Source organism: Amblyomma maculatum, chromosome 1 (assembly GCF_055883805.1).
Source record: "Amblyomma maculatum isolate TAMU_Amacu chromosome 1, ASM5588380v1, whole genome shotgun sequence".
In the NCBI taxonomy this organism is placed as follows: Eukaryota; Metazoa; Arthropoda; class Arachnida; order Ixodida; family Ixodidae; genus Amblyomma; species Amblyomma maculatum.
This window is the reverse complement of record NC_139344.1, coordinates 240254550-240268529: the sequence shown is the minus strand read 5'-3', so window position 1 is coordinate 240268529 and position 13980 is coordinate 240254550. Positions and strand designations below refer to the sequence as shown.

The following is a 13980-nucleotide window of genomic DNA, read 5'->3' as shown; positions in this document are numbered from 1 at the left end:
CAACTTTTTTCTGCTCAGCGTTCTCAGCATTGTCTTGTGTCCAATGTATCTGGATGCTTATCTTTGTTTTTTTATTGAGTGCGTGGATTTCCTGGGTAACAAATAGCGTCTTCGTCACTTTCTTTAGTTGTTTTATGGCGGCTAAGGAGTCTGTATAGATGTGGGCTTCTGTTATCGAATCTATTTTATTTATGGCCTCCATAGCATCGCGGATTGCATAGAGTTCCATCACAAGCGGGTCCGGGTATTCTAAAAGATATTCTTTATGTACCTTTAGTTCGCTGTGTGTTGGACTAGTAGCTGCTGTTCTACCGCCATTTTCTATAATTGATGCGTCCGTATATGCAATTAAGGTACCTGGAAGTGCATCAACCAGAGGTCGAGATGCCAGCTTTTCTTTGTGACGAAGCCGAGTGGTCTTGTTTGTCGTGATAGTAGTGAATTCCCAAGGAGGGGGGTCAGCCATTGGTGGTGTTCGAACTGCCACTTCGTTGTACAAGGATGCTATGGGCGTAACATACTTTCGCTTCATATCCCTTGTTGCCTCTCGTTGCTCAATTAATTCTGTCAGTTTTGTTTTGTTTGTGGGGTCTAACGTCCTAAAACAACTCAGGCTATGAGAGACGTAGTGGAGGGCTCTGGAAATTGGGACCTCTGGGATCATCCAGCATGCATCGCACCGCTACCCTAGAAGTGCAATAACGCAGTGTTTAATCATTTGGCAAAACACCTTGCATGGCATTTATTCACGATTGCTGCTTTGGCACCGCTTACATAACAAGCAGCAGGAGTTTTTGGAGAAGCTACCCTGAAAATACCACTTAAAATGAGATGTACTACGTGGCCCGCATTCTCATGCTCTATTTTTACTCTCGGTAAGAAGAAATATCAATGCTTAAATTTGTTTCAGATTTCTTTTAAACCATATATAAATCGCAGCAGCTTCCGACAGTAAGCCATATATATGGGAGGACAGCTTTAGCTCTTGCTTTTTAATCTCTGCTAAACTGAAATCATGCGTCAAAAAGCAGAGGTTTGCTCAATGGTGAAGTACAAACCTTGTATGCTACTGATGCTTTAGGGTGGTCTGGAGCTAGTCTCAGAACTTGCTGGAAGTGCTGGAGGGCCTTCTCAATGTTGTCCTCATAGTAAAAACACAAGCCCCTTACATACACAGCATCTGCATTTGTGGGATCAGCTCGCATAATGTTGCTAAAAAGAAAGGCAAAACAAATTAGGCATGCTACTGTGAGCCCACACAACTGAGTATCGATTCCAGAATGCCAAATCAGGCTATGATAAAGTTTAACCTTATCATAGCTTGAAAGGCACATTGAGTTCACTATGACAAAACATAAGAACACTCAAGTGAAGCTAACAGAAAACAGTATGCTGAACACATCAAAAATGACACCAATGGTTTTTTTTCTTTAATACTTTACATGCCACAAGCAAATGCTTATATTTCATCAATATTCATGAAACTTTCGTTGTCAGGTTGCAAACATTTTCTGTACAAAACAGACGCATGTCCCCAAACTAGCAGAATCTGCTAAATCTAGAAAATCCCAATAGACTTTCCCACATGACTAAGCAGCCTGAATGAAGTCCTTTCAATGGGCTTCTTACAAAAACAAATAGTTACATCTCTTCCAGGACTGTGCACGTGACCAAACATCATTTCTTATACAGCATCGCTCTGGCAGCTCAAGCCAACATGACAGCTCAAATCAGGTTTTCGCGTCGCCGCAGCAGAAATCGTGAGCGTTTTCACTTGCATGTTAAAACAGGCTTTAGAGAACTAGCATTAAATACATCACTGCTATTGGAGGATAAAAAAAATATCACACCTGTATGTGGAGTCACTGTTTCCAACATCTTCCCTACTGAAAAGAGCTTCACTCTGCTTGCTTCTGATGTATAAACTTTTGTTTTGAACATACCTGTACACTTTTGGTGAACAAGTACCCACTTTTATTTCTTTTCTGCCACTCTCAATGTGACCAAAAAAGAGTGAGTAAAATGTCACAAAATGGAACAACTGCCAGTCTAGCATCAGGCGCAGCAAGAATACGTAATATCGTGAGTCCAGTACGCCAATACTTTCCTGTACGACGGATGTAAAAACAGGACAAGCCAAGCTTGCCACTAGCTACCTTATGGGGCTCACACATGTGCCGAAATTCAAGAACATTTAAGAAGTTCAAAACATTTAGGGCCATACTAGATGGTCTTCAAGGACCTATAATAAAAAAAATCTGCAGAAATTCTGTGGCATTAAGCATCTGCATGAAAATATGAATTTTTTATCGCACTCAATGAAAAAAAAATCTGTCAATCTGTTGAGGATGAACCCTGAACTGTATTTTTGTACTGAATCCTCCTTTGACAGCTCCTTGGCCATGGCTCAGCAGAAGCAATAATTCTGCAGTTTTGCACAGACCTGCTAAAGATCACAAAGAATGCCTAGCCTGGCAGCTTTCTCGGAACATCCAAGGTCATGGCTCTGTTCCTGCAACAGCTCGATGTTCCCTGATTAGCAGAAGAAAGCTAGGCAACTTGGTAGTGATTCATGGTAGACAACAGTGCAGTGGACAGCAAAGATAGAAGATAATATGCGGAACAAGACATCTTCTCTGCAGGTACAATGTGTCACTCTTGACTGGTAAAATTCATGCGTAGTGGGCATTTTTAAGGCAGGCTATGCACTCCTCTGAACTGCAGCACACTGTCCCTCTTTTTTCATGCAGTCTTGCCAAATGGTTTGCATTTCACATGATACAGGTTTATAGCCTTGGCCCTACCCAGCCCTTGCAATCACGGTTAGTGAGCCATGCATTTAAATTTACTTTACAGGTATTCTTTAGCATAGTGGAATAGTTGCATCCCCATGAGGACTACATGAATGTTTAGCAAACTAAAGTCTGAGTGCCTGGCGTCATCCACTGCTGAAACAAAGAACCTCAAACAGAGAACAGGACAAAACAAAAATGTGTGCTCAATAGACATCGAACACAACTTCCTTGCCAAGGACTGCAATTATGATGACCACAATGATGCCTTTGAAGGAGCGAGCTTGTTGGCCGTGGAACACAATTACCTTGAGAGGAACCATGCTGAGCCCAGACGCCCAGAAACACGCCCCTCCACACACATGAACGGCCTTCGTCAGGTGACAAAAGGAGAATGAAGTCCGCCCCTGCCGCTGCTCACGCATTTCTCACTCGCCCTTTAAGAAAGACTGGGTCGGACTAGAAACTCAGCAGGGTAAGCGCGCGGGCTAGTTGGCGTTCCATTATGTATTTATACCAACGCAACAAAGCAAAAGACCTGAGGACACACAAGCGCTGGCAATAATGTTTCTAGACTTTTAAATTAAAGTCTGTTTATCGCATACGGTCAAACGTCAAGACACGTGTAGCACAACATGGCAGCAGCTGGTACGAAGGTTGCTGGAGCTAAAATCCTCCGAAACCGCAATTACTAACCACAGCTGCCTAACATACGTCCACCAAACTTAAGAAACTATGAACAAGAAAAATATTTTACCTATAAGTAGAAACATATGCACCAAGAAAATAACTTTTTTATTACTTAGGGGTTCTATGAAAAGGTTTTGCTTCAAATCACGACTTTCATTTCTTGAGCAAAAATGTTCAAGGAGTTTTAAGGTTTAAAATATAAAAAGTATGCATTTTCAAAGGCCTTAATAATGATATTTTCAAGTTCAAGGGTTTTAAGGATCTGTATACACATTGCTTTAGTATGGCTCACTAAAATGAATGCAACCTGTGGACCACATCAAAGGGCATTTCCTTAAAGAATACTCCGATATTTGAACCTTAAGGGGACAGAAAATGTGGTCCAGTTACTTGCTGTTACAACCAAGCAGGGGCTTTTTAAAATTGTACACAGTGTTTGTGTTCAGATTATGTTAAATTATAACTAATTTCACAAAGCTATTGTTTCCTATTGAATGTTTTTATGCTTTTAACTATGTGAATATTTGCCTTTTACTCTCTCAAAATGTGTTGCACTGTATCCCCATTGCATTTTGAACATATTCTCCACATACTTGTATTTTTTCTCTTGCTGTATATATTGTCCTCTTATGTATCCCCACTCCCCTGTAATGCCCTCGGGCACCGAGGGAAAAATAAATAAACAAACAGCCCAGATGATGCAGACTGTAGAAATCTTTCGTATGATATATGCAAAGCAGTCAGTGAGTAATTTGTAAGGCGAGGAATTTGTTTCCGTGCTACCTTTAAAGACTCCAAGGAAAGAATTTTTTTTTTTTTTTTAGGTAGTGCACTTCACTGGTAACAGTGCCTACATACCTCAAAAGAAAATGATTACGAAGAGCTACACGAACAAGAAAGATGACTTTGTTGAAAAAAATTGTCGAATGGCTCAACTGCTTAGGCACAAGCGTGAACAAAAGCCAACAGTAGCTCCATCCCCAATGCGTCTAGAGGATTGCAAATGCATATGGGAATTTTAAAAACCAGCACATCTTAGAGGGTTGTGCTACACACTGTTGAGCGAAAATCAGTTCTAGTTGCAGCTTAAAATCCCTTCTGTCGCTATGAGACACACCAACGTCGCATCCCCACATTGTGTTGAAAGCAAAATGTTTGCCTTTCCTTGATATCCCGAAGCTCGAAAATTCAGACATAAAATCACAAACGGTTCCGAGAATATCTGCTTAGCTAACCTAGCTAACCGTAAACTGACACACAAGCAGCTCCATTTCATGCTCCATTTCACTTTGTGAGGCATTTTCACACTCTCCAACTCAAGAATGCTTCCAGCAAAAATAATGACTTACTCTGCAATCTCACGAGCACCAGTCAACCTTTTCAGCAGTGCGAGGCTCTCTGCTTTGAGCACTTCACACCTAGTGGAGGACACAGCATGCTGCAGTGCTCGATCCATGAAATAAATAACCTAGGTACGAAAAGGAAAAAAGAAAAAAAAAAGTTTCTGAAAAACACAACAAATGCCAACTGCATACTGCTTCTGCACAAGGAGGTAAATCATTAGAAATGTTACCGTTTCTTTTTTTAAGGTTTCTGGAAACACTTTCTTTTCCACTTTGTAAATAAACCCACTTCTGGGGCCTGGACCTTATACAGTTGCATTGTGTTTCCCACTGTTTCAAACCATCACAGCCTTCAGACACCTGAAGATCATTTGCGACCTGTTCTGCACCTGTAGATGCAGGGGGAAGACTGTGACGCACCTTTTCGTAGTCTTGCACTTCATAGGCCTTGTCTGCCTCATCTACAAAGTGCTGCAGGAGCTCTACCGTTTTGAGGAGCCGAGGAATTTCAGTCTTGTGCAACCGAGGTAGTGCACCGGCACTCTGGGTCTCAAGCTCGCGCAGGACCTGCAGGCTACGCCTCGCGGACCCAAGGTCCCCCAGGGCTATGTGGCATTTGGTCTCCCGCAGCAGGCTTTTGGTGTTGCAGGGGTCTTTCTGCAGTGCCAGTCGGCAGTCATCCAGGGCTGCCCTGTAGTTCCCCAGCATCATGTAGCAAGCGGCCCGGTTGGTCACATAGGCCACATTGCGTCCGTCCAGCTCTGCGAATATATCAGAGGCTTGATAAAAACGTTTTAAACACTTGTTCTCGCATGGCCCTTCAATACCATATAGTCCTCAATCCATATTCCTGCACTCAGGTCGTACATAAAGGGCCCCAAAAAAGCATTGGCAAATGTTAAAATTTCCCTATCACCACTTATCAAAATGGCTCAGAAAAAAAAAAAAAAAAAAAAAAAAAAAAAAAAAAAAAAAAAAAAAGACTAGTGTCAAAATCCTCCACTGACACAGCAGTTCTTCAAGCTTTATTAAACTTCCAAGCCAAGTTTCTAAGGCAACAAAATGTGATGATTCCCATGGTAATCATCACACTTTATTATTTCTTTGCTAGGTTTGTAGGTTTTAAAGTTAGAACTGTTCATCAAAATATAGTAACAGAAAATAGGAACAGACCGATTGCTTCAGTGTAGCATTTCACAGCTTCATCATACTTCTGGAGGCTATACAGCTCATTGCCTTGCTCTCTCTTCACTTCAGCCAACCTGCAATCGTAACAAAAAAAAAAAAAAAAAAAGAAAAGCACACACATGCTCAGTCAACTTGCCACCATATATTTATCTGAACACTACCAATGTAAGATGTATGAAGCTTGATATTTGGATGTAACTTGACACTTGCATAAAAAAATATTTTCATTTCAAAAAGAAGGCTAACTTACCTGTGATAACATAACATGTGCAAGAGTGTTATTGCAGGAAGGTTGGTTACCTAAACATTGAAATTGTCTTAAAGCATGCCTAGCTATGAAATATAGATGGCTAATATATATAAACAATTTAAATTAGTCACTCCTCCAGATTCTGCATGATAGAAGCAAATTTCAAAATCCTGATGACCAAACTGTCTACAGCTTGCATCTCTACTGATAGTAGTTATAAAGAAAAAATGCCTGAAGAGACAATCAATGGTTTGGCAGAATATGCCTAGGGTGTGTGTGAAATCTTTGACATGCAGCAAAATGTACACCAGACTGATTGCATTATGGCCTGCATTTGTGACCCACAATTTTAAGACACAAGGATAACTTCTAAAATAATAGTGGGTATCAACTGCTTAGGCAGTATTACATCCAGCAGCCCATAAAGTGGCAAAATTATTTTTGATAAATCCTACTACTTGCACAGGTATAAGTCGATGATGTGTGTCTGGGTGCCAATTGAGAAGTTGAGAGCACTTCTGTATCTCTTCACAGTATCAAGCCCAACCCTAAGTGAACATGATGTAATGGTCCAAGAGTTAAATGGTTTGAGTCCCACTACTATGAAGGTGCAGTAATGTGAAGCGTGCAGTCTGCAAACAGTAATAAGGCGATAGAGTAAACATGAAGTATGTTCACTAAGAACAGTGCTACTGATGACAGCCATGCACATCCACTAAAAAGCCAAGACAATAACAGTATGATACGCTGCATCACACATTACACAAGGTGAAACAATATGACAATAAGAACACAGTGTTACAAAAAATGATTAAAAATGGGGTTGTGATATACTAGCATGTCTCGTTTACAAATATTTATCATGGATCACCATTATGGTGCATGTACATTCACGAAAGGCAATGAAAAGACTATGGAGCAAATGCTATTTTAGCAACACAGCACCACCGAAAATTGCACAGCAGCTTGGCATACATGTACTTCCAGAAAGGCAAAAATAGCGGCCGGGATAAGGAGTCCACAGCCTTCCCCTTGTGCCCAACTAAGTCAACGGACACAGAATCCAGCATTAAGATAAGCTTGCCCCATTTCGACCTGGACTGACCTTGCCTTGCGCGTATCTTTAATTTTCGCCAGATCATCCCTGCTAAGGACAACTGCACTCGGAAGTTCGGCGTCTGGAGCTGCAACAGCAGTATGCGCACCAGCGAATACGATAAAGCAAAACTGCAGCACAGTGATTGCCGCATAATCTTCATAGTACCAGTTCACCTCCCATGGTGTTGGTACACTGTTCCACACGGGGACCGCGTCGTAAAAGCGGTAGTACTGATGGTAGCTGCCACAGTGTGTCATGTGCTCGAAGCGGCACAAAGGCCAGATCAGTACTTCACAGTGCTGCGGGTGGATCGAGAACGGACTGATGTCCCTCACGAACTCCGGGGGCACATGAAAAAGCGAAAGTAGGTGACGGCGGCGGCCGAACTTGGCGGCTTGGTCGGCGATCACGCTGGCCGACACGAAGTGCGGAAATGGCACCGGCGATCGCCCAGAGCCGCAGTAACTGCCAACGCCGCGGTACAACACCGGGGGAGCTACGGTGCAGGCCGGAATACGACGGAAGGCCTGGATCAGCATGCACCAGAGGCTCTTGTAGGTGAACGCCTGCCAGCTGTCTTCGGTGGGTCGCGCTACGCGACAGGCGCTATTGAAACTCTGACAAATGTTGGGAATTTGCAGCGTGTAGCAGATGATCGCCAGGTAGCAGTCCTTCTCCATGAAATTCCACAACGGAGACAATGTATGCTGCATCTCGTAGAACTCTTCTGCTATTTTCCACGCATCGTGGTACCTGGAGTCGGCACGCAGCTCAGAAGCGAGAATTTCTTTGACTTCTGCTGGTCGCATCCGATCAGCCTTCGCAAGATAGAATCTAAGGCCGCGATTCGCGGTGTAACAGTCTCTCAACGCGCACATGGTGAAAGGCTTTGTAAAACATGCCAAACGTGCACGCACGGACCAGCGGTCGCAAGCACCGTCCTTACGGCTTTGCGAATCGACACGCGCATTCGGCGAGAGGGCGCTGTAAGAACGAGCACCTAAAGCACCTCGAACTAACCGGAGGGTAAGGCGGACTGTTCCCCCGCCGGTCCTCGTATCTCTCAAGGTCACAATATGACAGGAAACCTGCGTCCCCACCGACGCGACCAACCCACGAGGCGCCAATCCTAATTGCCCCTCCTGTGTTGCCTCTCCGGAATTGTCGGGTGGGGAGAGAACGGAAAAGGAGAAATGGGGGACCATAGTACTATTGTTGCATACAACTGAAGAACGAAGAGGCGAACGACACTCAAAAGAATCCCACAGGCCAATCGCGGCGACCGATTCTCACGGCGTCACAGTCAAAGCTTCTTGCATGCCCAAGACGTTTGCGCCCGAGCCACAAAATGTTGCTCGTAATGCATTCCGTGTTCCGAATTCACTGAAGGCAAGAACACTTGTTTTTCGACAGATTATATCTGTAGCTGTGACAAAGACTGTAGCTTCGTATACATGATTTCGACAGAATGCGGGTCGAGTTGAGCCGCATTCGAGTCGAGTTTCGAGAGAAAGAGCGAGTCTTTGAATAGGAAACGCGTGACTAGTTTTCTACCACCTTCTTCTACATTTTCGTCCTTTCCCTCAAAAAGGGGACCCGACTCCGACTTTTGTCGAGTTTATGCAGATCCCCTGTAGCCGCGTTTACATGAAGGCGACAGTAGCGCATCGCATCGCATTTCGAAGCGCCGCACGGTAATGCGATGCGACAGAGCTTACATGTAGCACATCATCTCTAGCGCAGTAAGAGGAGAGCCGTAAGAAATAATCAAAACAGCGTATGAAGCGAAATTAAATACTTCGCCACCTTTGTTTATTTAACCCCAAGCTATTTGAATGGTTTAGTATGTACCAGAATGTTGCTGCCTGAATTTAATCTTCACTCTGCGGTGCCACTGACGAACTGACAATAAGGTCTGGCAAAGTGCCGTAATGATTTTTCGGACACGGCCGCATGTTTCACTTAACCCACAGGTCTAGTTCCTATACCCACAGGGTTAGCCCAAAATTCGGGCAATTAAAAACATTTTTTTTTTAACACTACGCAGCCACTACCTGTTACATATTTAAACTTGACATCGACTCTGATGCTCCACATTTATCGTCACGCGTAGTGGTTTCATCGTGACACTGTGTAAACCATGCTCGATTTTCTTGCGGAATCACAATATATCAAGGTCGGTCATGTCGGAATTTCCAGGCAGAAGCGGAGGTTTTCTCAAAGCACACAACGCAACGCTTGCAAAGAAACAAATTTCGCGCCCTTTAAACCTGCTCTAGCGGGTGAAAGCTTTTAGAATTCTTGCAAAAAAAAAAAAAAAAAAAAAAGAGAGAGAGAGAGAAAAGAAAAGAAAAAAAAAAAGAAAGCGGTGTCCTGCACGTACAGCTTTGGATATTTATAAGTTAACAACACATCCTACAAAGAAACAAACAAACTGCAAATCGAGGTCTAACGGCCAAAGTGACACGTGAAGCTATGATGGAGACCGTATTGGCGGGCTTCAGATTAATTCCGGCCACACAAGTTTAACGATCGCCGGCATATATATCAAGAAGAAATACCTGTCACCGCCGAGGAATAGTTCCAGTCTCGTGCGTGCCATGATTGAAAATGATTGCCGTTCACGGTAAAAGCATTCACAAGAGATGTTGAAAACTGACGACACCGCCACTGTACGACTGGCTCCTCTATTGTTTAAAGGTAGCGACAGGTCTAGATCCAGCCGCCCCTCACTCCGATAGGCCGGTTGGCTGCACGTGACCTCTTCGCCGCCAAGCTCCGCCCAAAGGGTCTAGCGGTGCTTACTGCGCCGCTGAAATGCTCGGCGATCTGCGCTTGCCAGCGTGATATAGGTCGATTAGTTAAGCAAAACGTACTTCACATGCCTCTACTGCATTTTTAGGAGTGTATATGCAGTACTTAAAGCTTAAGCGGACGCAAGAATAACATCTCTGAACTCAAACTTTGAAACGTACGCGTGACGTGCGGCTGCGCCGGGCTGCTGTGCTTTCGTCTGCCGGAACCGTGCGGAAGACGCGAAAAAGTCATTTTCCATTCTTCGCGGTGACGATAATAGCAACAACAGGAAGCTATGGCCTCGTGAGATTGGGCGTAAGATTTTCATGGGTACAGAAAACACCCGACTATGCGAAGTGATTTCTGTCTGCTTAAAAAGCCGTTCGCTTGACCGGGATGGCCTTTGTTTGGGCATATGCTATTTCATGTGCAAAATATCAAGGACGCTATGACTATGTAGTCATTACTTGCTCTGTGGATGTCTAGTGAAAACTCACTGCCGTTTCACGCCCCCTCACATTTCCCGAACAGATCAGGACTGCAATATAACGCGGGGAATAAATGGTGTCAAAATGCTCAGAATGAAAAGGCAATGCTCGATAATGCTTGTTATAAAAATTTATTCCGTACAATTTATCAGTTAATTGATATAAATTAAAAATAAAACATTGAAAAAAGAGGAAGGTGCAAATGTGTCAAAATGAGCGGAAGGAAAAACAACACGCCGATGGTGGGCGTGTTGTTTTTCCTTCCGCTTGTCGTTTAATATTCTTTATCCCGATAATCACCATAATACTAATTCTTGTCAGATACCAACAATCAAATAAAAAAAAATTCCCAACGTTTGCCTTAGACTCATTGACTGATATGCGCACTCCTGATAATGGAGTGCGCATATCCTCTTGCGATACAGTACTGTTATGATTGGGGTTCCAGCCGAGGATCACGCGGCTCCTCCAGCGCTTGGCAAAAGGAGTCGAGCGGATGCCGACGAGCGGCGGTCATCAAAGACGCCGGGGCGGCGGGGTACATGCTGTCGGGGCGGTCAGCCACTTCGCCGGGACAGAACAAAACGACCGCAGCAACGACTAGGAACGCTTCCCTTTTGTTGGCGAAAGCACAAGGCGTGCGTAGGGGTAGAAGAACGCATTTCCCCAAAGCTACAGTGGCCACAGCGAAGGTTGCAAACTGCGCCAGACAGGTGCTTGACCTTCCGGGAAGTACCGGTGGGGCACTCGACCTCCGCCGACAACAGACTGACAACTTGGTGCTGTCGCCAGCACAAGATCGCCACCAGGGTAGTTCACCCTCGCCACAGGAGGTGTGCGAGGAGGTTCAAGAACCACCTCCTGCAGTGGGCCACACCTCGAATGTTCGCGTGTGTCAGCTAGGGAACAAACGGTATTGAAAGAGTCGGATTTTGTCCACCAGGGGCCCTGTTCTCTTCTGTAGACTTGTACATTACGTCAAAAATTTCCGAGAGCACTGCAGAATCCGCAGTGGATAAATGCGTAAGCCTGCACACGGTATATCGCGCGCCCTTGCAGATTTCCCACTGCGGAAATTATAGCGCTGCGTCGTTGACGACACTGTGTAGCATGCTGCGCATGTTTTCAAGGAGAAAGCCTTTCTAAGTTCAAGGTGAAAATCTCGAAATTTTTCCACGAGATGTGTCAGCGAGATTCCGCGAGTGAGAGATACGGCGCCTTTCCTTTCCGGTAAACCAACTATATAGAACGCCGGTGAACTCTGATGCGTTCAAGGGGCGCGCGATGTACCGTGCCCAGCAGCAACGCTCAGACTTTCGCATTTCTCCACTGCAGATTCTACAATGCTCTCGGATTCTTTTTTTTTTTTTTTTTGTTCTTGTTGCTTCGATTAAACGACACTTAACAGATTTTTCAGATCTATTTTACTTTGTTTCTTTCTCAAACGCCCAACTTCCGGTCGCGTGACACATGCACTCACGTACCATTTCCGGTCACATAATCCTTGACGCACGTCACGTGACCCTAATACATATGTTACCGGAAGTGATCATTACTCTGCTTGGCAATAATTACCTAATCCTTTAGTACAATCATCCGTTTCTTGGTAACTAGTTCGGCTACGACGAAATCGTGTACACAACTTCTGGGGACGCGAAACCTCAAACATAAACCCTTAATGCTTACGCAATAAGTTGTGCACGATCGTTCACTTCTAGATATAACACGGTCACTGCTTTCAAGGCACCATTGCGTCCGACAGGCCATGCGAAGCACCACCTCCAGGTCTCTTCTGTGCTTTGCTTCGATGTGCGCCTGCGTCGGATGCAATGCTGCATTAAAAGCAGTAACCGAGTTATAGCTAGAAGCGGATGACCCTGCACATAAACGCTTTCATTGTCTCTCCTCCCTGGCTGGGCCTCAATGTCTCTTCGCCTCCTGGCCACGCAGCAGTGATCCTTGTTTGACCCCCGAATCCCGATCACACCAGTACCGTCTATTTATTGCCTGACCCCACAGAAATATATTTTTTATAACCCACATTCCGAACATTTTTGTCCATGCCTGTACAATGGTACAAAAGATACAATGTGCACTACGTCGCCTTTGAAGCTGCCAGTAAGCCCTGTTTAATCTAAATGACAAAAAAAAAAAAAAAAAAAAAAAAAGGAAGAACATTGACGTAAAAGGTTTGGTCATGCTTATATAGCTCTAACGTCCCAAAGCGACTCTGGCTATGAGGGATGCCGCAGCGGAGGGCTCAGGAAGTGTAGACCACCTGGGGTTCTTTAACATACGCCGACATCGCACACCACACGGGCGGGCTCCCTCAATTTCATCATGCTGACAATAGGCCCCAACCTGGAGAAGGTTTCTAGTGAGTGGCACCTTCAGCAACCACCTCCAAAAATGATTGAAGTATGATTTTTGTCTGACATAGGATTGACATGCTTGTTATTGATAAAGATGCTCGACTGTCAAGTACCTGTTTGTTTTCATAGCCGAAACAGTAGGAAAACTCGTGCAGTTCTTTGTAGATGGGCAAGTTTCCCAAAGGATTGCGATATCTGCACTGCCTCACCGCCCTCGTTATTCTCTCCACCGGCGATTTATTAATTTATCTAATTTATCAATAAAAAAAAAAAAACTGGCCGGATTTGCTGTCATGTGCACAGAGCATTTTTGCGAATTCCATACAATCGCTTGTGCTTTCTTTTAAATAGGCTTGCAAATAAACATTTATTATGCTCTATGCTTTCCTAGGTAATGAATATTTTGCATGCATTGGCCCAGTGCGAGACTATGCCACCGGTTTGCTGCTATCGTTTTGACTGCGCAACTCGCAGCATGTCACCGCCCGCTGTTCTTCTCACGGTCACGTAATCGAATTGCACTGGATCACTTTTTTTTTTTTTGTAGGCAATATCATTCATTAATGGTCTACTGTATTCCAAAAAACTCATAAGCAGGATGAAGCAAACGGAGCAAATTGAGCAGCACTTCCAGCCCTACAACAGATTTACAAAACTCTCGCTATTTTTTTTTTATTTATTTATTTTTTTTTTTTCAGGAACACGCGTCCCGTTAATTTTTGCAGCCGACAATACATGCGGGGAATTAACACCGTTTTACGACCCTTGGGGAAAACAGTTTGACTGAGCTGTTAAGGGGGGGAGTCGTCAACACTTTCCTGCACTTCGAGAGCAGCCAAGCTCCCCAATATGGCAGCCCCTTTCACCCCTTTGCTTTTTTTTGACGGTAGCACAGTGTCCGTTGAGAGCGACCAGCGAAAACCCGACGGGCCAGTTTTATATATATAAATATATATACCCCA

At 44.2% G+C, this 13980-nt stretch overlaps 1 protein-coding gene across 6 annotated transcripts in view; it reads right to left on the bottom strand.

Annotated features, from left to right (window-relative positions):
• Positions 1–13980, bottom strand: part of Tpr2 (Tetratricopeptide repeat protein 2) — a 108170-nt gene that overhangs the window by 20530 nt on the left and 73660 nt on the right. For 5 of the 6 annotated variants that reach the window (XM_084590681.1, XM_084590679.1, XM_084590680.1 and 2 more), the window contains 4 exons: positions 5999–6087; positions 5246–5586; positions 4832–4950; positions 1059–1212 (listed from right to left, as the gene is read on the bottom strand). In XM_084590681.1, coding sequence (XP_084446807.1) covers positions 1059–1212; positions 4832–4950; positions 5246–5586; positions 5999–6087 — 703 coding nt within the window. Of the gene's footprint in view, positions 1–1058; positions 1213–4831; positions 4951–5245; positions 5587–5998; positions 6088–9923; positions 9980–13980 lie in introns of those variants that run through there. The other variant, XM_084590683.1, reaches the window with a different exon arrangement.